The sequence below is a fragment of the Leucopleurus acutus genome (genome assembly GCF_964270905.1).
Source record: "Leucopleurus acutus genome assembly, chromosome: 1".
Classification (NCBI taxonomy): domain Eukaryota; kingdom Metazoa; phylum Chordata; class Mammalia; order Artiodactyla; family Delphinidae; genus Leucopleurus; species Leucopleurus acutus.
Window position 1 is genome coordinate 187,611,776 of NC_139142.1, and position 26,935 is coordinate 187,638,710.

At 36.5% G+C, this 26,935-nt stretch overlaps 1 protein-coding gene across 18 annotated transcripts in view; it reads right to left on the minus strand.

Annotated features, from left to right (window-relative positions):
* CCDC7 (coiled-coil domain containing 7) overlaps positions 1–26,935 on the minus strand; it is a 288,810-nt gene that overhangs the window by 236,420 nt on the left and 25,455 nt on the right. For all 18 annotated transcript variants that reach the window (XM_082854543.1, XM_082854542.1, XM_082854544.1 and 15 more), the window contains 4 exons: positions 25,982–26,145; positions 18,260–18,321; positions 17,114–17,170; positions 5,089–5,164 (listed from right to left, as the gene is read on the minus strand). In XM_082854543.1, coding sequence (XP_082710669.1) covers positions 5,089–5,164; positions 17,114–17,170; positions 18,260–18,321; positions 25,982–26,145 — 359 coding nt within the window. The remainder of the gene's footprint in view (positions 1–5,088; positions 5,165–17,113; positions 17,171–18,259; positions 18,322–25,981; positions 26,146–26,935) is intronic.

The window sequence follows — 26,935 nt, forward strand, 5'->3', positions numbered from 1 at the left end:
CATAGAATTCCCTTACAATCCTTTTACCACAGATGATTGAGCCATACTCCTACTAACAAAAAATGTAATTCTTTCTAGATATTTGCTATTATCACAGTGATACGATAAATTTCTTTTTACATATGCCTCCTTGAGAATAGTCCTTTCTCTAGGGTAGATTAAAAGAATAAGGCAACCGTTTTGTTGCTATTGTTAAATAAACTATGCTAAATTGTTCTTGAAAGTGGGCAATTTCTATGGTACTAGCAATTTAAGAGTATTTATTACACTACATCTCTGTCAAGACTTGATATTAGAAAACTTCTACTTTTTGTTAAACTGATGGGGGAAAAAATGTATTGTTGCTGCTTTGCTTTCTATTTCCCTGATTACATATCAGATTGAGCATCTCCTAAAATGTTTATTGGCCATTTTTTGTCTCTTCCTTAAATATCTATATCTATATCTATATCTATATCTATATCTATATCTATATATATATATATATATGTACTTTGCCTATTATTTGAAGGTTGTTTGCCTTTTTGTGGAATTATATATTCTTATTATCACTCTTTTCTTCTATATGCACACATATTTTCTCCCATCCACTGCTTATCTTTTAACTTTGATTCATTTCTGAAGATACTTTTAATTTCAATAGTCAAATGCCTTCCCTATATTTATGATTCTGTTTTCTGACATCTATGTCTGTAATAAACATTAAATTTAATTTTTTGCATGGAGTGAAGACTCTGTCATTATCTTCTAACCAAATGGATGCCTTTTGCCTTGCCAGTGCCCTAACTGGTCACTGAAATTCATTCAAGACTTTGAATTTGCCACCTTGGAATTATGATAATTCCACCTTTGACATAACATACCTACCTGTGATACATGTACCTGGGCTAAAGACAGTTTGAAAGGCAAGACAGCTTATTATCCTTCCTTCTGACTCTTCCGCCTCTTTAGAAAACACATCATGATAGATTTCTTAATAGGCCTGCTGTCCCCTCAGGACTACACATGATTCTGGTGATGGGCAATATTGTCACCGATGTTGACAACTTCATTCCCAAGATTAGTCACCAGATCTAAACACTCTCTTCACCAAAGAGGTACTATGCCTTGGAAAAAATACCCTGCAATCCAATCTCTACTTGTAATCCCAATATGGCCCATAACTGAAGAAAGAACTTTTCAAGGTCCCCTGAGTCTATGATTACTTGTCCATTTCCCACTATCCACAGACCAAACGGCTAGACAATGCATTGACCAGATCCTGAAAAAAAGGTATATCAGCTTTCCCCAAGGACTAGCATGATTGCCCTAACTTGTTACTGTATAATTCATCCATAATAACGAAATACAATCCTTTTTTCTAAATGTTATCCTATATTATGGTTTTCATCCCACCACATCTGCTTACCACTAAGCACCTCATAGGTAGACCCCACTCCTTTTTCTGGGAACCCCCTGACTCCACCCCTCTGAATTAGTATAATTCCTAAGAAAGCTTACATGACCATAAGCCTTCGATTAGAGCTGACTGGTCCAGAAATAGGCACCTGCCTCTGGCTGCACTGACAATTTTCTCACCAAGGACTTTTAGACTTGGGAAATTCAAATATTATCCCTCAGAGTAACTAAAACTGAAAGATTAGATTTAGGAATTGTCAGCAATCAGGGCCTCCCACCCATAGGCAAAAAGTTAAAAAAGAAAATAGAAGGAAGAAAGAGATCTGCAATAGGAGAAAATGAAGCTCTTGTACAGAGGGGGAAAAAGTGTCTTGATAGTGTTCAAGTTCTGGTTTATACTTGTTTCTGAAATTGAGCCATATTGCTGTTGTCTTCTTAATAAAATTCATCTTTTGCTCAGACCAATTTGAGTTGGGATTTTGTCCCAAGCACTCAGCCACATGACAGAAGTTCAATAAACACAAGATACTCTTAAAATGTTAGTGTAGTTTTAAGCTTCAATGACTTCAGAAGTATAAATGCTACAAACTTACCCCAAAAATAAACATTTGAAAGTTTAATTATTTCCATTCTTTAACACATTTAGTTTTGTGAATTTTAAATAAATTAATTTTTTTCAGTCTCTCTGACTGAATATGGAAAATGCTGACCCAAACAGAATTTAACCAAAAAAAATTTACTATTCAAAAATTTTTAAGTAAGTACAAAAGAAATGTACATAATCAAATTTCGAAATGGTGTCTTTTGAACAGTTGTATCATTATAGTCTCCAAATTATTAATTCTTAAAACTGCACTAAGACTTTTGCCACAGCCTGTTAAAGGATATAACTGTAACAGGCTGTTAAATGGAGGCATCAACTAAGACTCTAAGCCCACTGCTTGTATCATGAGGAATATTATATTCCAATAAAGATGTGGAAAAAAATGCAAAAAAAAAAAAAAACTAAGAAGAAAGAAAAAAAAGAGGGACTTCCCTGGTGGTGCAGTGGTTAAGAATCCGCTTGCCAATGCTCAAACACGGGTTTGAGCCCTGGTCCGGGAAGATCCCACATGCCACAGAGCAACTAACCCCGTGCACCACAACTACTGAGCCTGCGCTCTAGAGCCCACGAGCCACAACTGCTGAGCCCACGTGCCACAACTACTGAAGCCCACGTGCCTAGAGCCCGTGCTCCACAACAAGAGAAGCCACCGCAATGAGAAGCCTGTGCACTGCAAAGAAGAGTAGCCCCCGCTCGCTGCAATTAGAGAAAGCCCGCGCACAGCAACAAAGACCCAATGCAGCCAAAAATAAATAAATAAATTTATTAAAAAAAAAAAAGAGGAAGAAATGAGGCAGGTGACCATTACCACTGAAGAAAACAGTAGGCAGCCAAGGAAGGGAGAGTGCTAAAACCTTTCACCCACATGGATAATATAAAAGGGTCAGGAAAGAAGATTTAGAAAGAGTACTTCTAAATATTCTTTACAGAGAGCTGTCTGGTGCCTTGAGACCTACTCAAATACTTAAGGGAGAGGTGGATATGATGGCCATTATTAGAGAGAGGCACCTTAAGGAGAATACTCAGAAAACTGGTTTATGTTATTTGAATTTATGCAGAAGGAAGGCAGTGACAGTCAAATAAGACCTTTCTTTTATACCTTACCTTTCTTCCCAAAAACATGGAGAATAGAAAATACAAATAGTTAGTGAGAAAGGAGGTAAGAAAAGAGAAAAGCCAACCACATCCCCCGGTAGGCTCTAGGGAAAGGGGAGAGAATCCTAACTTTGAATGAAAATGAAAATATTGACTAATATCTGACAGGGGATTTTAATTTCCAATTCAGGACAGTGCTTATAATTATATTTAAATTAATTACCTAAGAGTGATCAGAACACTCATGGTACTGCCCTAGTCTTTTCTAGGAGCAGAGGGAAAACTAGCCCCAGTAAGCAAATATAAATGAATATAAGGAGTCTGAAAAAAGTTCCTTTGTGATTTTATTCTACACGACATGCTTTTCAATATAACAATTGTGAAACTAATATAGCCACCTGTAAGAACTGTAGGTCATCCACAATGACTTTCAAGATGCTTCTCGACAAGCAAGCAATGTACTGAGCATATTCTGACCAGACAATTATACAAAGCTTATTCTGTGTATAAGACAATTCAAGTTGAGAATCCTCACCTTTATAGTAATCCATTCAGCTAATCCTTCCCACTGCTTTCTTTTATGCCCAGGAATTTTAAAACCAGTTATAACTAGTACCCATAGTCTAATATGAGGAGCTAGAATAAATAATAGTAATACATATGACTGCTTTAATACCCTGTTCCAAGAGAAAGAATATTCATGGAAATCAGCCTCCTACTTTAAGAATGCCCCTAGAACATGCTAAAAGCTTTCATCTGACAAATTTGTGGAAGTTTTTACCCTACCCTTCTGATAGGGAGGACTCTAATGAGATAGAAGAGGGAAAAAGTAAAATAAGGCCTAACTTGATTACATACCAAGTACCTGACCACCAATTAATGTAAGCCGTTAAGTTCTTTAGTTCCATTTTCAACAGCTGCCCAGGATATCCTTTTCTTTACATTTTATGTTATATTCTTCTATTAAATTTTGATCCTTGGACTTGATAATTAAAAAATCTGATCATGTAAACTTTCTCAATTTTTCAATGCTAATCTAAAAAAAGTTCTTTGAAAATGCTGTGATGTGAGCTTGTCTGAATATGTTTTACTTTAATTTAAAACATTTATTTTAAAAAGAATTTTATGAGTTTACAAAGAACTATAAGTGAAACATCTATATGCAAACTACATTTTGTATGATTATCATATTTTTTACTGTTTTAAAACTGTAAAATACACATAAAATTTACCATATTAACCGTTTTTAAGTGTTCAGTTCAGTAGTGATAATTATATTCATATTGTTGTACAATCAATTTCCAGAACTCTTTTCATCTTGTAAAACGGAAACTCTATACACATTAAAAATAACTCCACATTCCTGATTCTTCCCAGACCCTGGCAACTACCATTCAACTTTCTGTCTCTATGAATTTGACCACTCTAAATGCCTCATATAAGTGAAATCATACAATTTTGTCTTTTTATGACTGGCTTATAATTAATCAGCATAAATATCCTCAAGATGCATCCATGTTGTACCATATGTCAGAATTTCTTTCCTTTTTAAGACTGAATACTATTCCATTGTATGTATATAACACATTTTCTTTATCCATTCATCCATCATTGGACACTTGGGCTGCTTCTACCTCTTTGCTACTATGAATAATGCTACAGTCAACATGGCTGTACAAATATCTCTTCAAGACCCTGATTTCAGTTTTGGGGGGTATATTCCCAGGAATGGAATTGATGGATTTCCATTCCATGATCCAAAACATGGATCATATTTTTTGAGGAACTAACATACTATTTTCTGTTGTGGTTATACAATTTCACATTCTTTATGATTATAATTTTAACTTTTAAAATTATATATATCATAAAAATTAACAACACTAAATTTTTTATTAGTGGTTTTATTTTCTTTTCTATGTTTCCAATTTATCTGAAATAAATATGCACTTTATTTATAATGATGAAAAGGAGTTATTTTAAAAGCTTACCTCTTTAATTTATTTGCCTGATTTTCAAATATTTTCAACATGGTATTCAATCGATTAGTCATTGTAGAAGTTTCTACTGTTTAAAAAAAAAAACAAACATTTAAAGGTATTATAAATGGCAGAAGTTATACCTGTATGCTGATACAACTCACTGCTATATGTGAGAACCAGATAAAGAGGAGGCAACAGAAATGTGCAACATATATAAAGGGGACCAAATAAATCAAGTATATCAAGAAACCAAGTAAACCAGAGGCCTTGCTTTGGGAGGGTCAGTACTCCCTAAATAGTCAAAGAGTATACTGGGAGAAGTCAGCTTTAGAAGAAAGAATCAAATTCAGAATTGCTTACAGGCAAGAGAGAGTAATTAAAAATGCTTGCATAGAAAGTAATATGGCACAATAAACAATATTTTAAAATTAATCTGATAATAGTATAGGACATAATTTTAAATTATGCCTTGTATACAGTAAAGGGTTACAAAGAACATTAACTATTATTCTTGTCACAATTTGAAATTACAGTTCGCAGGAGGGAGAAAAGGCCCTGCTATGGACGGAATATTTGTGTTCCCCCTAATTCGTATGTTAAAACCCTAATCTCCAATATGATGATATTTAGAGATGGGGGTCTTTGAGACCCCCATCATGAGAATGGAGCCACATAAGACACAAGAGAGCTCGCTTGCTCTCTCCCTGCTCTCTCTCCAGTATTTGAGGACACAGCAAGAAGACAGCCCATCTGCAATACAGGGAGAAGGCTCTCACCAGAACGTGACTATGCTAGAACCCTGATTTGAACTTCTCAGCCTCCAGAACTGTGAGAAATAAATTTCTGTCGTTTAATGCACTCAGTCTATGGCAATTTGTTATGCAGGCCCCTAAAACAGGCTCATCTCTACGATTCTACTAGTTTAGGAATTACAACTCAGTAACATAGAATGTATAGATGGGAACATTACACTTCCATTGCCAAATGCAACAGCTTGGGTCCAACTGCTTCTTCCTCAAGTTCTCATTATGAATAACTTTAAAACAGAAGAAAAGAGATCAGAGAACCCATGTCTTATTGAACTGTTCTAGTTAAGGCCCCTTCCTGAGCAGAGTGCCTCTGGTTAACAAAGTGGCTTATATAGTCATTCTGAAGAAGCCAAAATGGTAAAGGGAGCTCCAGTTGTTTGCTGTGTATTGTAGAGGGAGGAGGACCTCTTTTCTCTATTATAATAAAGCTTCAGTATTTTATTAGTAAGTAAAAAATATTAATAATGCATGCATATTATTTATCAATGGACAGGTTTTTCCTCTTGGGAAAATATATGAGACAGTCAGCACCTAGAATGCATGTTATATAGAATGATTATAAAAATGGGATAAAATGTACATATAGTGTTTTTATCTTGTTTTATCATTTTAAATATCAAGGAAAATGTTTCTAAGCATTTTATATGAAATTATCTTATTCTTTCTAAAAGCTACACAGCACTCCATTGCTATGAATGTACTGTAATTCATTCAGCCAGTCCTAAAAATGCACATTGTTACTATGTTTTTACTCTTACAAATATGTTAACAGTAGTACTGTTTATGGAAATAGAAATATAGAAATCATCTATATGAACATCAACAGAAGAACAGTAAATAAATTATGGCATAACCATAAAATGGAATACTATATGGCCATTAAGCCTCTTATACATTCATGCATTAATTTGCATTTCCCTGATACTAGTTAGGTCAAGCATCATTTCATATATTTTGGACATTTTTATTTCTTCTTCCGTAACATGCCTGTTCACATGTTTGTCCATTTTTCTCCTGAGTTGTCTGCCTTTTTACTACTCATTTGTAGGGGCCAATTAATACTAGCATATAGTGTGTAATACAGTTAACAGTCTACTATTAATTATATACTTACTGATATTTTCTAATGTACAGAATTTTTATACTTAACCAAATCTATTGATTTTTTTGTTCTATAGTTTCTAGGCTTTGCTTCATTCTTTAAAAGTCCCAATATAAATAAATTCTCTTAATATTCATTTGTATTTTATAATCATGAGCTATATTGTACGTACCAAAACATAAATAAAAATATATTTATAGTTTAATGAATAATTACAAAGCAAACATCCACACAACCACCACTCAAGGTCAACAATTAGGCACCTGGGATTGCCAATATCCTAGAAGCTCTCTATGTGGCCCACCCCATTCATAACCCTTCCCCTCACCCTACAGGTGCCTACTATCCTTTTTTTCTCATCTTTGTATCTTTTCTACCCTTGTTAGTATCCTTAATGAACAGAGTTAAGTTTTCCTGGCTTTTAACTTATCATAAATGAAAATACTCTACATATTTAGGACTTCATTCAGTCAATAATATGTTTGTAAGATGAATGATGTTATCCGCAGCTAGATTTCAAACATATTCATTATGATATGCTTTTCCAATGTATGAATAGACCACAACTTATTTATCCATTCTACTCGTCACAGATATTTGAGATCTCCAATTTGGGGACTATTACAAACAAAACTGGTATGAAAACAGTCCAAGAGTTTAAGGACATGACATCACTAAGACAGCAGAGTAGGAGACCCTAGCCTCTGTCCCCCAACAAAGATCAACAATTGACAGTTTAACAGATTAACAATCAACAGTTCCCAGTGAGCTGCTCCACTGAGGAGCCCAGCAGCTTTTACGGCTGAAGAAACCAATGGCCAGCACAGCCACTGCAGACCCCCGCAGAACACACCAGCTTTCACCCCACAGCTGCTGCCAGCTGCCTGAGTCCCTCCCTACTCCCCTGCCCCAACCACCACCATCACTGCAGCCCAGGAACCATGCCAGCAGCCAGCCCAAGCCTCCGTGGCTGAGTGAGAGACACCAGCCTAAACCTCTGTGGCTCATGTAGACCATCACGTGCTTACACAGGGCTAAGCCGCTCCAGCTGTACACCTGCATGCTCCCAGCCCAGCTCGTCACCAATCACCACTGCCCTATGCATACCCATCAGAAGACTGTGCAGCCACAGGAGAGCACACCAACAGCCAGATCCCCATAGCTGCTTGTGGGCCCAGATCAGGCCCTGTCTTCTGTCACCGACCTGCACCACTGTAGTCACTTGCAGCTAGCCCCTCCAACTGTGCACCTGCACACCCGCGGCCTATCACCAGCCTCCACTGCTGTATGCCTGTAGTGAGACCCAAAAGCCACAGTGGTGCACACTGACTACCAGGACTCCTGAGCTGCCCGTGTGCCCATAGTTGACTCCAGCCCTTGCTACCTGTCCTGGCCCCCGCCACAATGTGTGTGTTTGCACCTGGCCACTGCCGCTACACAGGCACTTGCGGCTGGCCCTCACAACTGAGCGTGTGCATACCACCAGCTCTGGCCACTCCCACTGCCTGCCCTGGTTCCTTGCTGCTGTACCTGCAGACAATGCTGAGGACCCCAACAGCCTGTGAAGCCTCTGAAGACCCCCAAGACACATACCAAGGACCACACGGTTGTCAGTGCTATGGACTACAATGGCCTGAGCAAGTGCGTCACAATCCCCCCAGCCAATCCCACCACATGTCCCCACACCTGGCACCCACAGCACTACATGTGGGGTGATGGCGTACTTGGGCACTCCCCCACCTGTGGTTGGAAATCCTTCCTTACTGAAGTCACTCCATAGAGTCAGGAAGAGATGACTGCTTCTTCAAATGTGCAGGTGCCTACGCAAGGACACAGGGATCACAACAAATCCGGGAGACATGACTCCAACAAAGGAATACATTAAGCCTCCAGTAACTGGTCCCAAAGAAGTGAAGATACAGGAAGCGCCCAACAAAGAATTCAAAATAATTGTTCTGAATATGCTCAGAGAGCTAGGAGATCACAAAAAAACAATTTAATGATATTAGGAAAATAATACAAGAACAACTGAGAAGTTCAACAAAGAGATAGAAAACATAAAAAAGAATCAAACAACTTTTCAAGCTGAAGAATAGAATGAAATATATATATATTTTAAAAAGTGAAACTACTTCATACTAAAAAGCTTCTGCACAGAAAAGGAAACCATCAACAAATTGACAAGGCAGCCTTCCGAATGGGAGAAAATATCTGTAAACCATATATCTGATAAGGGGTTAATATCCAAACTACATAAAGAACTCATAAAACTCCATAGCAAAAAAATAATAATCTGATTAAAAAATGAGCAGAGAACTTGAATAGACATTTTTCCAAAGAAAGCATACAAATAGCCAACAGGTACGTGAAAAGGTACTCAGCTACACAGATCATCAGAGAAATGCAAATGAAAACCCAATGAGATATCACCTCATACCTGTTAGAACGGCTATTATCTAACAGACAAGAGATAACAAATGGTGATGAGGATGTGGAGAAGGGGGAACCCTGATGCACCACTGGTGGGGATGTGAGCTGGTACTGCCACTATGGAAAACAGTATGGAGGTTCCTTGAAAAATTAAAAATAAAACTACTATATGATCCAGCAATCTCACTTCTGGGTATGTATCCAAAGAAGATGAAATCACTATCTCAAAGCAACATCTGCTCTCCTGTGTCCATTGCAGCATTTTTTTGGCCACACTGCATGGCTTGTGGGATCCTAGTTTCTCAACCAGGGATTGAACCCAGGCCATGAGTCCTAACCACTGGACCACCAAGGAACTCTGACTGCAGCATTATTTATAATAGCAAAGACATGGAAACAACCCAAATGTCCACAGACAAGTGAATGGATAAATACACACACACACACACACACACACACACACACACACACACACACACACATACACAGACACACACACGGTGGAATATTATTCAGCCATTAAAGAGGAAGTCTTGCCATTTGCAACAACATGGATGGACCTTGAGGTAATTATGCTTAGTTAAATAAGTCAGACAGAGAAAGACAAATACTGTATAATTTCCTTATATGTAGACTCTAAAAACACTGAAATGACAGAAACAGAGAGCATAATGGTGATTGCCAGTAGCTGTGGGGTGGAGAAAATTGGGAAATATTGGTCAAAGAGTACTTTCAGTTATAAGATGATTAAGTTCCAGGGACCTAAGGTCACAGCATGGTGACTACAGTTAATACTATATTGTATACTTGAAAGCTGCTATGGGAGCAGAGCTTTAATATTCTCTCCATAACAATGCCAACAACAAAATGGTAATTATGTTAGATAAAGGGTATGTAAAAAACCTTATTTTGGTAAGCACTTCACAATATATATGTGTATCAAATTGTTATGATAAATACCTTAAACTTGTACAATGTTGTATGTGAATAATATCTCAGTAAAGCTGTTAAAAAGAAAAAGAGTTTAAAGGTATGCACATCCACAACTTAATTAGATAAAGAAAAGCTATTTTTCAAAGTGATTGTGCCGATGTATACCTCACTCACAGTTACATATCCTTGTCAACACTTACTGTTGTCAGACTTTTTTTTTCTGGCCACACCACACAGCCTGAGGGATCTTAGTTCCCTGACCAGGGATTGAACCTGTGGCCTCAGCAGTGAAAGCATGCAGTCCTACCCACTGAACCATCAGGGAATTCCCATTCTGGTACTGATTTTTAATTTAATTGTTTTGGGGTCTGAAGGCAGACATTATATGATTTCTATTTTTTAATTTGTTAAGGTGTATATTATAGCCTGGAATATGATCTATTTTGGTGTATGTACCATGTGAGCTTGAGAATAATGTATATTCTGTTCTTGTTGCATGAAGTAGTCTATAGAGGTCTATTTTATCCAGCTGAATGATGGTGTTGTTGAGTTCACTAAGTCCTTACCAATTTTCTGCCTGCTGCATCTGTCTACTTCTGATAGAATGGTGTTGAAGTCTCCAGTTATAATAGTGGGTTCATATATATCTCCTTGCAGTCGATCAGTTTTTGCCTCACTTATTTTGACACTCTGTTGTTAGGCACATACACATTGAAGACTACTGTGTCTTGTTGCAGAACTGACTCATTTAGCATTAAACACCCCTATTTATTCTTAATAAATTTTTTTTGCTCCAAAGTCTGCTCTGTTCAAATTAATATAGGTACTCCTGCTTTCTTTTGGTAAATGTTACCATTATCTTTATTATTATTTATTATTAACTTTATATTTAAAGTTGCAGACAATATATAGTTAGGTCCCAGGAAAAAAAAAATCAGTACCAGAAAGACAACATGAAAATATTTTGGAGATTAGGTAACATACTACTAAATAGTGCATATGACAAAGAAGTCTCAGAGAAACTAAAATACATTTTGAACTAAATTAAAATGAAAATGTAACATCAAATTTTGTGAAATGCAGTAAAAGGGAAATTTATAGCATTTAATGAATACATCACAACAGAAGGAAGATCTTAAATCAATAATCTAAGCTTCTGCCTTCGGAAACTAGGAAAAAAAGACCAAATTAAATCTGAAGTAAGCAGAAGAAAAGAAATAAAAATAAGAGCAGATATCAATGAAAACAGGAAATTACAGAAAATCAATTAAACCAAAAGCTGATTCTTTGAAAAAAATCAAGAAAATGAGTAAGCTAACTAAGAAAAAAGAGATATGACACAAATTACTAACATCAGAAATGAAAGAGGGGACATCACAACAGATCCCATGGACATCAAAAAATAATAAAAAAGATTATGAAAAACTTATGCCAACAAATTTGATAATTTAGATGAAAGGGACCAATTCCTTGAAAGACACAATTTACCAAAACTCACACAAGGAGAAAAAGATATTCTTAATAGAATATATATCTTATATAAACTGGATCAATAATTTGATATCCTTACAAAACAGAAAGCACCAGGATCAGATAACTGCACTGGCAAATTCTACCAAACCTATAGGAAAAACTATACCAGTTATCTACAATCTATTTCAGATGACAGAAGCAGAAAAACATTTCCTAACTCATTTTATGAGGCCAGTATTACTCTAATACTAAAACAAGACAAAGACATTACCAAACAAGGATAACCACGCACCAATATCTCTCATGAACACAGATGCAAAAACCCCAACAAAATATTAGCAAATTTAATCTGACAAGGTATGGGACAAATTATACACCACAACCAAGTGAAATTTATCCCAACTATACAAGGCTGGGTCAATATTTGAAAATCAGCTAATATACCTATCATATCAATAGTCCATATGATCATTTCAAAAGATACAGAAAAAGCATATGACAAAATCTAATACCCATTCATGAAACTCTTTGCAAACTAGAAACAGAATAAAACATCCTCAACTTGATAAAGAAAATCAAACAAAATACCTACAGCTAACACCATACTTTTTTAACATTTTTATTTTATATTGGAGTATAGTTGATTTACAATGCTGCGTTAGTTTCAGGTATACAGCAAAGTGATTTAGTTATACATATACCTATTATTTTTCAGATTTTTTTCCATAAAGGTTATTACAGAGTATTGAGTAGAGTTCACTGTGCTGTACACTAGGTCCTTGTTGATTATATTATATATAGTAGTGTATATATATTAATCCCAACCTCCTAATTTATCCCTCCCCCCACCTTTTCTCTTTGGTAACCATAAGTTTGTTTTCTAAGTCTGTGACCTACAGCTAACACCATACTTAATGGTAAGATACTAAATGCTTTCCCCCTAGATCAGGAATAAGACAAGGATGTTCCTTCTCACCACTCCTACTCAACATCATGATAGAAGTCCTAGCTAATGCAATAATACAAGAAAAGAAAAGAAAAAGTATAAAGTTTGAGAAGGAAGAAGTAAAGTTGTCTTTTTTCACAGATGGCATGACTGCCTGTATAAAAACGGTGATTCCCAAAGAATCACCAAAAATCTGCAATGAGTAAGTGATTACAGAAAGATTACAGCATACAAGAGTAATATACAGAAGTAAATTGCAATTCCTTTCTTATATACCAACAATAAACAAGTAGAATTTGAAATTATAAACACACCATTTACATTAGTACCAAAAAACTCAATACTTAGGTATTAATCTAAATAAATATGTACAGGATATATATTAAGAAAAAAACTATCTCATGAAAAAAATCAAAGAAGATACACATAAATGGAGAGATATTCCATATCCATGGATAGGAAGACTCATTACTGTTAAGACATCAGTTCTCATCAATTTGATCTGTAGATTCAAAGCAATCCCAATCAAAAACCCAGCAAGCAAAAAAAAAAAAAAAAAGGGAGTGGACTTGCCTGACGGACCGTGGTTAAGACTCCAGGCTTCCACTGCAGGGGGTGCAGGTTCGATCCCTGGTTGGGGAACTAAGATCCCCTATGCCACACAGCATGGAAAAACAAAAACAAAAACAACAACAACAACAAAAACCCAGCAAGTGATTTTGAGTGTATCAACAAATTGATTCTAAACTTTAAATGAAAAGGCAACAGATCCAAAGAATAGAATACAATACTGAAGAACAAAGTTGGAGGAGTGACACTATCCAACTTCAAAAACTTACTATAAAGTTACAGTAATCAGGGGCTTCCCTGGTGGCGCAGTGGTTGAGAATCTGCCTGCTAATGCAGGGGACACGGGTTCGAGCCCTGGTCTGGGAGGATCCCACATGCCGCGGAGCAACTAGGCCCGTGAGCCACAACTACTGAGCCTGTGCATCTGGAGCCTGTGCTCCGCAACAAGAGAGGCCGCGATAGTGAGAGGCCCATGCACTGCGATGAAGAGTGGCCCCCGCTTGCCACAACTAGAGAGAGCCCTCTCACAGAAACAAAGACCCAACAGAGCAAAAATAAATTAATTAATTAAAAAACTCCTACCCCCAACATCTTCAAAAAAAAAAAAAAGAAAGAAAACCACAGCTTTAAAAATAAAAAAAGTTACAGTAATCAAGACAGTATGGTATTGGCAAAGAACAGAAAAACAGATCAATGGAACATAACAGAGATCCCAGAAATAGGCCCACACAAATACAGTCAACTGATTTTTGGCAAAGAAACAAAGGCAATTCAATGGAGAAAGGTTAGTCTTTTTAACAAATAGTGCTAGAAAAACTGTACATTCACATGCAAGAAAAATTAATTTAGACACAGACTCAATTCAAAATGGATCATAGATTTAAATATAAGAGGCAAAACTATGAAATTTCTAGAAAATAACATAGGAAAAAGTCCAGGTTACATTGGGTTTGAAGATGACTTTTAGGCACAACAACAAAAGCACAATCCACGAAAGAAAAGTTCAACTTCATTAAAATTCAAAACTTCTGCTCTGCAAAAGACACCGTTAAGAGAATGAAAATATAAACCACAGACTGAGAAAAACATCTTTGCAAAACACATATCTGATGAAGAACTTGTGTCAAAGATATACAAAAAACTTTTAAAACTCAACAATAAGGAAGCAAATGATCCCCCCATTTAAAAATAGGTAAAAGATCTGAACAAATACCTCACCAAAGATATACAGATGGCAAATAAACATATGAGAGGATGCTCAACATTATATATCATTAGGGAATCACAAATTAAAACAATGAGATAAAATTTAATTTAAAAAATGATATAACACTATGCACCTTTTAGAATGTCTTAAATCCAAAATCCTGACATCAAATGCTGACAAAGATGTAGAGCACCAGAAATTCTCATGCTCGTTTCTAGTAAAAATGCAAAATGATACAGTCCCTGTGAAGGACAGCTTGGCAATTACTTACAAAACTAAACATACTTTTACTATATGATCTAGCAATTGTACTCCTTAGTATCTACCCAAATGAACTGAAAAACTTCTGTCTGTAGAAACACCTTTGTTTATAGTAGCTTTATTCATAATTGCAAAAACTTCGAAGCAACATAGATGTCTTTCAACAGATGAATAGATAAACTATGGTACATCCATATAACAGATTACTATTCAACAATAAAAATAAATGAGCTATAAAAGCATAAAAAGACATGGAGAGACATTAAATGCGTATTGCTAAGTAAAAGAAAGACTGCATAATTTCAAATATATGATATTCTCGAAAAGGCAATATTCTAGAGACAACAAAAAGATTAGTGGTTACCAGGAATTCAGTGGATGGAGGGAGAGATGAATAGGGAGAACATGGGATTTTCAGGGCAGTGAAACTATTCTGTATGATACTGTAATAGTGAATACATGACATTATGCATTTGTCACAATCCATAGAACTGTATGACACAAAGATTGAACCCAATGTAAACTATGGACTTTAGTTAATAATAATGTATAAATACTGGTTTATCAGTTTTAACCAATGTACCACGCTAATGCAAAATTTAATAACAGAGGAAATTTTGTGTGAGGAGTGGGGTGGAAAATGGGTATGTGGAAACTCTGTACGTTCTGCTCAATTTTTCTATAAACCTAAAACTTCTCTAAAACAAGAGTTCATTAATTATGAAATGAAGCAACATCAAGATTAAATGATAGTACAAAAAACAGAATGAAATTCAAAGGTAGCTTTTGTCTTATTGATTAGGCTATGGAATCTAACAGAATTTAGGGAATGAGAAGGGAAGAACAGAATAAATTTCACTGGAGAAGATGAAAAAGGGTACTTTTAAGAGAAAAAGAGTATACAAGTGAACAGGCAGTACTGAGAAAGAGTAGACATATACCAGTGGAGCCCAGGGACTGAGACAGCTGCCATGGGAAAAGAAACTGAGGAATTTGCAAAAGGGTTTTCTCCACATTGTACAATGTAACCCTGTCCTCTGCTTCCCTTAAAAAATATGAGTAAAATTTCTACTATTATACTTTATTATTTTAGAACTTGGTTTTGTGATTGGACAATGTGTTCCACTGGCCTACAAGTGGGCACAGAGACTTCTGTTTTTGTCCATGATGGCTCATCAGGGACCAGAGTTACCTTTTCACTTTAAACCAATTAAAAACTGGACAAAATATATAAAACAGCAATATTCAGACACTGGAAAACAGAAGGTGCAATGCAGTAATTCCTCACAGAAGGAAAACAAAGGATGGCTCTATGATGACCCCAGCTTACTGCCTGGAGTTTCCAGGCCACAGCATAAGGAAGGGAAACCCAGACAAAGTTTACTGGTTTCCATGAGTTCAGAGACAAAGTTTAGAGCCTGGGGAGGCCAAAGCAGCTAGAATTCACAGGGCACAGTATTAGACGGAAGACAGCTGCACAGATTGAGGGAGACAGAGCTGCACACATGTGCAGATGGTTCCCCTTGATGCAGAGAGAGGCTTTTACTATCTACTCCAAAGCTCTAGACACCTTTCTACCCCACCTAGTCAGGCAGGGCTGCCTCAGATCAGAAGCCTCTATAGGTTTTGGGAGTAATGTAGAATGTATAGCTACCCTTCATTTAAACATGGCAACGTTAGGGTTTAAAGCTGAATTTGAAAGAGGGAAGGATTTCCATCAACTTTTTTCAACCAAATCTTATTTTCTACTTCTAAAAATATATTCCACAGTATACATTATATGACTGTTTCAAAATTCTCTCCAGTATTAAGACATAAGCAAGGCAGTTTCTCCTTTCTGTTGACAAGTAGTCAGAAGTTTGAATTCTAGAAGTTTGAGTTCTAGCAGCTCTTTATATTCACGAACTGATAGGTACTCAGCTGCAGTCAAACCACCAGTATATATGAAATAATCTATAATTCATAGTAACAAGACGTGCAAATGACCTCTTAAATTTATCACTGCTCCACCTCAAAGGCCTACCACCTCTGAAACATTTTTGTAGCATATTCTCATCACAATAAAAAATCCTCCATTCCTAGTAATAACATGTTACTCTTTAAAAATGAGTCTGTTTTTGGTAGCAAGTAGCTAACTAGGAATTTCAGTATTTGCTTGATCGCCAGCTCAACTGTATGGCTCCAAACTCCAGGGAATTTATGTTGTAACTTCATAATTATTACTTTAAATTATAGAAAATTATAGAAATTAATACACTCAACAGAAGTTATTAATCAAAGATGCTTAATGAGTGGAAACTTACGTGGCTCAGTCGCAGGAACACCAGTAATTTCTTCAGTTGAGTGTGTTTTTATGAATTCTGAAATAACAGGGAATTTGTCATGAGTTTCAATATGAATTATATTTATTAACTGAGTTTAAATTTTATAGTTTTTATTTTAATAACTCATTCAAGAGAACAAAAATTTTAAGAAAAACAACTGAGCTGTCTACAACTGTAGACCTTCCCAATCAGGCAACAAAGTGTAACATCTAAAAAAATGTGTGTAACAACTGAGTGATATGAACTCATCATTTTCTCAACAAAACTTGTTTTTCCTCTTATATTCTCCTAGCTAATGTTACCATCATCTAATCTCCCTTCCTTTCATATCCAATCACCATGTTTTGCCAATTTTATCCAGTAAATATTTCTCAAATATTCCCCTTTTCCTCTCTTTATTTGTGCTCTAATATAGGCACTTATCACACATTTAAGGTACAGCAGTAACTTCCATCTCCTACTCTCAATCTCCAAATCTAGCTTCTTAATGTGGCCAGAATAATCTCTCTAAAGTAAAATTCAACATGTCACTTCCCTAGAAATAATCTTCAATGATTCCGTATTATATATGGGGGAAAAAAGAAAGTATTCCTAAAGCATTTAATCCCTCTGCCTAGGCTCTTTCTTATCTTACCCCTACCTATTACTTCACACTTTATAACCATTCCAGTGGTATTTCCCTATTTATACTGTTTCTCATGCTATACCCTCTTCTTAGAGTACCAAATATCTCCCATCTTCACTTGACAAAGTCCTATTCATCCTTCAAGGTTGCATAAAACCTAAATAACTCCCTCAGGTTGAACAAGCTGGCTTTCTATGGACTCACTGCAAATTACACATACCTTTATCATGCATTACACTATATTAAAATGATACATAATGTGCTTGTATCCTTACTATGTTGTGGATTTTGAGGGTAATAACCAAGTGTTATTCATTTTATACACTCCCAGAATCTGGAACATAATAAGAACTTTTATTGAAAATATCAACTGCTATTGAATATCTTTGAATTTATCATTGTATAATTTTTATGGCTATAAATTTTTAAACTTTAAGTCTCAAAATGTTGGTGCATTTAGGAAACCCTATAAAGGCTGGACTTGTATAAAATATTATCACCTTCAATTTTCTGCAGTACAGTTTCATAAGTTTGCACTTCTTCTGGTGGAATTTCACTATCCCTGTTAAGATTTCAATAAATAAAACATACTTATTTATTATCAAAGATTAAGCATTTAAATTACACTTAAGACTAGAATATATGCTCTCTAGACATATGCAGTTTGTAAAATAAAATTTAACATGTTCTTTAACCTTTATTCACAGACATTAAGGTAAATTATCAAGTAGCAAGAAAACAAGTAAAAAAGTCAAACTATGTAATTCTATGAATTCTGTGTATTCCATGAACATAATTAGGTATACCAACAACAACATAAACAAAAATAATAAAACTGTATTTGGTAGAACCATGAGATTTCTTTTTACCAATATATTATTAATGGTGTAATCAATTGTTAAGAGCACAAGTTTTAGAGTCAAATTGCTTGGCTCAAAACCTGCTGTAAATTACCCACTTACTAAATATGTGGCCTTGGGTAAGTCACTTAACCTGAGCCTCAGTTTCTTCATCTATCAAAATTGGGGTATTAGAGTACTTATTTCATAAAGTATTATAGTTGTAAGGACCAAAGAACACATGTAAAGTTACTAGGAAAATACCTAGCACATATCAGACATGTAAATTTCAGGTATTAATATTAATATATGGCCTGAAATTAATTTCACGCCTCACAACAGATAGCTCAGGTTAATATATCTGAACCTCTGAACCAAGGCTCTATTATGCAGCTCCCACTGAAGCCAACTCAAGTATCACTGCCTTCATTCCTTTAAGTCTAGTCATTGACAGATGGAGAGATCAATAAAGTAACTGCATAATAAATAGTAGCCCATCCTAATTATGGGTACTTTCTATTTTAACACTGTAAAATAAAAGGGTTTTGTGTATGTTTAATGCAAAAAAAAAGGTTGTTTATAAATGTAAAGTTTTACTTGGATAAGTTAGTATACTAGATATGGTTAGGGATAGGGGAACAAATGACTTGGAGTTGATTTAATTCAGGTATTCATAAAAATTACTCACATTTATTTACTGTTTATTACATGTGATAGGAAATATGTAGATGTGCATGACTGGTTCTGATCTTGAGGAAGTGACAGTCTTGACAGGAAAACTTACACGTGAATGATTAAATTAATAGCTTATTAAGTTAAATTGGTAACTATTAATTCATAATAAAATTATTAGGTATATTATTTGATGCCAAACAATAGGGGACAAGAAAGAAGTAACAAAGGAAGAGATCACTGTAGGACGGGTTTCTCAACCCCGGCACTACCAACATTTTAGACTGGATAATTCTTTGTTGTGGGAGACTGTCCTGTGCATTTTACAATGCAGCATCTCTGACCTCTACCTAGTGCCAGTAGCATTCTCCCACTCCTAGTTGTGACAACCAAAATGTCTACATACAAGTGTCCTCTGGGGCACAAAGTATCCCCCATTTGAGAATCAATGCTATAAGGGAAGAGCTCTACCATGGCACTCTATCAACATTACACAGATCCACAAAGGCTTGACAGCAGTCAGACCCAAATCATAGTAGAATGCCCTGAAATTTCTGCTGCAGAAAGAGAAGATAAGCCTGGTGAAGAGTCTCCATGAGGCAGTTTTCCATTCCTGTCTTGTGGAAGACTAACACAAGCTCACTTCTCATCTGTCTCCCTAATTTCAGTTGAGCACAGAGCTTTCTACCCCTCTCTTCTTTACAGCCCAGTTGAAGCCCTCTGTTAAGACTATAAAGCTGCATACAGCAGAAACTAACACAACATTGTAAATCAACTCTACTCCAATAAAAAATAATTTAAAAAAAACTATAAAGCTGCATGGATGTAGTTTACATTTTGCTCCTTCATGGCAGAGCAACAAATCGCTTGTGTGGCCTGTCATCTGGTCCCTGCTGCTCCGTGTCGTCCTGTGGAACTAGGAACACAGGGAGCTGACACCATGCTGACCTTGTTCTTGCTGTCTGTATAAATAATTCAACACCATTTGTGCCCACTGTCTCCGTACCAGCCTAATATTTGGAAGTATGACAAGCCAATCTCATAGCTGCCACTGTGCTGCCACTTTGGGGCTGCCTGACTGCTTGCCAATAATGTAAACAAAAGCATGTTTAAAAAATAGTTTTTAAGATACAACAATGAAAGGGGTAGAAAGTACCGAAGAAGTTTAGCGGAATGAACTGGAAAGAACTGGGCAGATTATGAAGTTTATAAAGATTATAACTCAGATCTACTAAGTGAGACATCTCAAAATATGAATTCTGTTCAGGCTGACTTCTTGCTAAGGGAGAAAAGGTCTGATACTCATACAGATATTCATATACTGGTATGACAGTAACACTGAAATTCTCTTGATCCAATCGGTAAATAGCTCTGCCCCATGGTAAATGGGTAAATAGCCAAACAAGTGTCTGCCAACTGCCCTCACCCCTTGACCTTCCCAGGATCCAGCACCTAAAGGAGTAATCTTCAGCACAACAAATGGTATACAGAACCCTGCTTCACTGCTAATATTTATTCTAATAAGTTGGTGCCCATATTATCCTGGTTCTTCATATTTTTAGTATTACCACCAAGAACAAGACAGTATATGCCTGAAGAATATAAATTACATACACACACACATGCACACCATTTTTTTTCTAGTATCAAAAAAACGTTAAAAAGGAAACTTTAAAAAGGACTGGAGGGCTTTCCTGGTGGTGCAGTGGTTGAGAGTCTGCCTGCCGATGCAGGGGACACGGGTTTGTGCCCCGGTCCGGGAAGATCCCACATGCCGCGGAGCGGCTGGTCCCGTGAGCCATGGCCGCTGAGCCTGCGCGTCCGAAGGCTGCGCTCCGCAACGGGAGAGACCACAACAGTAAGAGGCCCGCGTACCGCAAAAAAAAAAAAAAAAAAAAAAAAAAAAAAAAAAAGGACCGGAAATAAAAGCAGAGTAGAACTGTCAAATAAAGAAGGGAATAGACTAAGAAGGGCTGGCAGCAAAGCAATGGATAAAAATTACAGCAAACCAAGGAAATAAAGCTGTACTAAAGATTCCTGTTAAACTAAGTAAAATAAAATTATACATTTTCCTAAAATATCTGATACCATAGTAAAATAGTTTCTTGCACTCTATATGGCTGGCTAAGGGTGATTTTATGAATGATTCATTACAACAGACAGGATATTAGGGTAACTAAATTGGTTGAACAGAGACAACAGTATTAAAGATACTTCTTACTCCAAATGCATGATTTCAAGTAGGCCTTCAATATCACCAGGTAATCAAAAGATATGTCCCTGTCCATTCACTCTTCCATTTAATGACTATTACAAATCCTCATCTCTCTTCTCAAAACTCCTATCCTATCCTCACTCTCACCTGATAACCTTTCTTTCTACTTCCCTTAGAAGACTAAACCAACCAAAAGAACTTCCACAGGCTTCTACACCACATCTACCCTATATCAGCATCTGTACCCTGATACTTTGCCTTCCTACCTGGTTTCATACATAATTATTCAAGCCCCTATTTCATCTCCACTCACATATTCAAGGATACTGCCCCAGCAATTCCTCTTTGACTCTTTATATCATAAATCTTTTCCTGTCTAATGGGTCATTCCTATTAGCATACAAACATTCTGTTATTTTTCCTAATTTATAAGAGCCTTATTTTTTCCCCACTTCCCTCCAGCTACTATGCTATTCTTTTCCCCCTTTTGCAGCAAAACCACTCCAAAGCATTGTCTATGGCTACTGTCCCCAACTGCCCTCTGTCCAGAGATTTCTCATAACAACTGCTCTTCTCAAGGTCAACAAATGACATCCTTTCTAAATCCACTGGTCAGTTCTTAGTCCTAATCTTCTTGACTGACCCACAGCATCTGACATCATTGACAGTCCCTTTGCATAGTCTTCCTTCTTCATTTATCTTACAGGACAGCATATTTACTGGTTTTCTTTCTGCCTCACTAGGTCACTCCTCATTCCCCTTTGCTAGCCCCTCCTTTTGTCCCAGACTTCTTAATGTTGGAAGGGCCCCAGGGATCAGTCCCTGGTCCTCTCTTCTCAATTTACACTCACTCCCTTCACTATATATCTACCCTTAAGTTCCATCCATATGTAAACGGCATCCCAATTCCTATTTTCAACTCACACCTCTCTCCCGAACACCAAAACATATATGTAATGGCTCCCTCAAATATGCCTAACAACATTTCTGGCAACTCAGAATTTCCAGTATCTTCAAACCAGAACCCCTGATCTGCCTCCTCAAAACTTGCTTCACCTACAGCCTACCCCAGTGAAGGTAGTATCAATTCCATCCTTCTGGCTGCTCAAGTCAAAAGTCTTGAACTCATTCTTGGCTATTTTTCCTCTCACACACAATATCCAATCCATCAGGAGAGTTTACTGACTCCACCTTCAAAGTATGTCCAGAATCTCGGGGCTTCCCTGGTGGCGCAGTGGTTGAGAGTCCGCTTGCCGATGCAGGGGACACGGGTTCGTGCCCCGGTCCGGGAGGATCCCGCATGCTGCGGAGCGGCTGGGCCCATGGGCCATGGCCACTGAGCCTGTGCGTCTGGAGCCTGTGCTCCGCAACGGGAGAGGCCGCAACAGTGAGAGGCCAGCGTACCGCAAAAAAAAAAAAAAAAAGTATGTCCAGAATCTCAAAGCTCACCAACTCCACCACAACCACTACCCTGATCTGAACCACCATCATCTCTTCCATGGATTACTGCAAAAGTCTCCCAACTAGACTCCCCATTTCTACTCCTGACCCTGTATAGTCAATTTTCAACACAGCAGTCAGAATGGTCCTTTTGAAACATATGTCAGATCATGTTACGCTCTGCTCAAAACCTTCCCCAATGATAATCAGAATAAAACCCATTTTTTTTAAGAAGACCTAAAGAGTCTTCCATTTATTTCCTGTCAGGACCTTTTCAAGTTTGGAATAGTTTGAGATCAGGAACAAGACAAGGATGCTTAATCTAGCCTCTTTTATTCAACATAATATTGGACATTCTAGCCACAGGAATCAGACAGCAATCAGAAATAAAAGGAATCCAAACTGCAAAGGAAGACTTAAAACTGTCACTGACTGCAGATGACATGATACTATACATAGAAAACTCTAAAGACTCCACCAAGAAACTATTAGGACTAATAATTCAGTAAAGTTGCAAAATACAAAATTAATATACAGATATCTGTTGCATTTCTATACACTAATAAAGCTCTATCAGAAAGAGAACTTAAGAAAACAATCCCGTTTGCAATTGCATCAAAACTAATGAAATACCTAGGAACAAATTTAACTAAGGAGGTGAAAGACCTGTACTATGAAAACTAAGAAAGTGATGAAAGAAATTTAAGATGACACAAATAAATGGAAAGATATACTATTCTCATAGATTGGAAGAATTAATGTTGCTAATGTGCCCATAATAATCTAAAGCAATCTATGGATTCACTGCAGTTCCTATCAAGGTACCAATGGCATTTTTCACAGAACAAATAATTCTAAAGTTTTTATGGAAACACAAAAAACCCAAAGAACCAAAGCAATCTTGAGAAAGCCAGCAGTATCACGCTCAGTGATTTCAAACTATGCTACAAAGCTATAGTAATCAAAACAGTATGGTACTGGCACAAAAAGAGACACATAGATCAATGGAACAGAATAGAAAGTCCAGAAATGAACCCATGCTTATATGGTCAATTTTCTACAACAAAGGATGCAAGAATATACAATGGGGAAGAGACAGTCTCTTCAATAAATGGTGTTGGAAAAACTGGACAGCTACATGAAAAAGAATGAAACTAGACCTCTTTCTTACACCATATACAAAAATAAACTCAAAATGGATTAAAGACTTAAATATAAACCCTGAAACCATAAACATGCTAGAAGAAACACAGGCAGTAAACTCTTTGACAGTGGTCTTAATAATATTTTTTTGGATCTCTGTCCCCAGACAAAGGCAACAAAAGCAAAAATAAACGTGTGGAATTATATCAAACTAAAAAAAAAAAAAAGCTTTGCAAAACAAAACAAAAAGGCAACCTAATGAATGGGATAAGACATTCACAAATGATATATCTAGTAAGAGGCTAAAATTCAAAATATACAAAGAACTCATACAATAGCAAAAAAACAATTCAATTAAAAATGGGCAGAGGACCTGAATAAATACTCTTTCAAAGAAGACATGCAGATGTCCAACAGGCACATGAAAAGAGGCTCAACACTGCTAATCATCAGGGAAATGCAAATCAAAAACCACAGTGAGAAGTCACCTCCCAACTGTCAGAATGGTTATCATCCAAAAGACCAAAAAAATAACTGTGGGCAAGGATGTGCAGAAAAGGGAACCTTCATGCACTGTTGATAGAAATGCAAACTGATGTGGCCACTATGGAAAACAGTATGGAGGTTCCTCAAAAAATTAAAAATAGTACTGCCATATGATCTAGTAATTCCACTTCTGGGTATTTTTCCAGAGAAAACAAAAAAACTAATTCAAAAATATATATTCTCCCCAATGTTGATATGTTCATTGCAGCATTATTTACAATAACCAGGATATGAAAGTAACCATCAATAGATGAATGGATAAACAAAATGAGATATATACATATATTCTTAGAACCAGAAAGCAGAAATGGTGGTTGCCAGGGGCTGAGGGGGATTGGGGAAATGCGGTGATGTTGGTCAAAAAGTACAAACTTATAAGATGAATAAGTTCTAAAGATCTAACGTTTAGAACATTAGCATGGTGTTTACTGTTCATAATACCATTGTACTGTATACCTGAAATTTGCTGAAAGAGTAGATCTGAAGTGTTCTCACCACAAGAAAAAATAACTATGGAGGTGCAAAATATCACTGAAGATATTCTATGATGATGATTTATTCATCTATTTAATTTCAAGACAGATAAACCTCAAATATCAAACATGAGTGTCAACAGATAATGGAAGTATTCTTGTAATCATTCATCTGAATCTTCCTCCCACCTACCAAAAAAAGGATTTTCTCAACTAAAAAGTACAAATTTAATCTTTGGAACATATCCCTGTCCCTGTGCAATTTTTAAAGATGGTGTTCTTGAACAATGAACTATTTCACTACACCTTAAATATATTAAGGAAGCTACCTAATCAAACTGAGAGAAGAGTTTATAAGCCAGATATTTCAAAGCCAGCAGTGTCCAATAGAACTTTCAAACAACAGGCACATGTGGCTACTAGGCACTTGAAATGTGGCTAGTGTGACTAAAGAATTGGTTTTTTGGGCTTCCCTGGTGGCGCAGTGGTTGGGAGTCCGCCTGCCGATGCAGGGGATGCAGGTTCGCGCCCCGGTCCGGGAAGATCCCACATGCCGCGGAGCGGCTGGGCCCGTGAGCCATGGCCGCTGAGCCTGCGCGTCCGGAGCCTGTGCTCCGCAACGGGAGAGGCCCGCGTACCGCAAAAAAAAAAAAAAAAAAAAAAAAGAATTGGTTTTTTAATTAAATTTAATTGAACTTTAATTTTCATAGCCACACGTGCCTAGTCCCATTTCAAACTATTAAAAATTTCAAACAGGAACGAGCTGGCTAGATCTTCTGATCTGATTTAGAAGCTCTATGTATAGTATAAAATCTGAACCATTATCTTCCATTCATTACTAATTATATACCCACTCTTACTGTTTAATTCTTTTAACTCTTACATTTTACTTACTTGGGTTTAGATGACATGTCTTTGAAGGTGAATTTAGACCTTTCTTTAAGGCGATTTTTCAGTTCTTCAAGTTTGTGCATCTGCTTTACTATTTGTGCAATGCTTAAACTGACTGTTTTATCAGGTGCTGGAAACTCTGCTGAAAAAGTTTGACCTCTACTTATCTAAAATAATAAAATTAGCCAGTTACTTAGGAAATACTCATTTTTCTCCCATACCTCAAAGAAATTTCATCATTTCATTTATCATATATAAATATTGTATTATTCTTATCTATCTATAGCTATAATCACATACTAATATTTCACAATATTAGTGAAATTATATGAGCAATTGCCTAGCAACAGAATTATAGCTAAGTGTTGGCTTTTACATGTCAGAGCTCAAATTCAATCTTCTGTTTATTATTTTAATATATAAGAATTTTAAGCAAGTTAAATAACAATTATAACAGGATCAGTTAAAGGCAATTCAAAATATTTAAAAGAGAACTCTAATCCTTATGATGGGAGGAAGAGCTGAAAAAAGAAAAGTAGTCAAGCCATAGTCTTAGGACATAGCAAATAGAAATTCTAACATTGGGAATTTAAAACAGAGACTTCACTTTAGTAATGGTTACCTGAATGGGATTAAGATATAACAGCAGGAAGTAAGTACTGGGTAATGTACTGGAAGTCTGAGACTGTGGGATGCAGAACAGGTGGAAGGGAAGCTGAAGTTGTGTGAATACTCTATGGACAAAGGCAAGATCCCTAATAAGAGGACATCAATCATAAACTGAACCTAAAAAGTGACATAGCAATCAGCTACAATTATCAATTTATTGCCTCTCATCTAAAATCCATTCTTCACTGTCCTGTTTATAGTAGTGGAACATTTCTGTCTTGACAGGCAGCATGATGTTAACTTTTGTCAGCAGAGGGCCCTAGACACTAGAGGAGGAAGAAGCTTTTC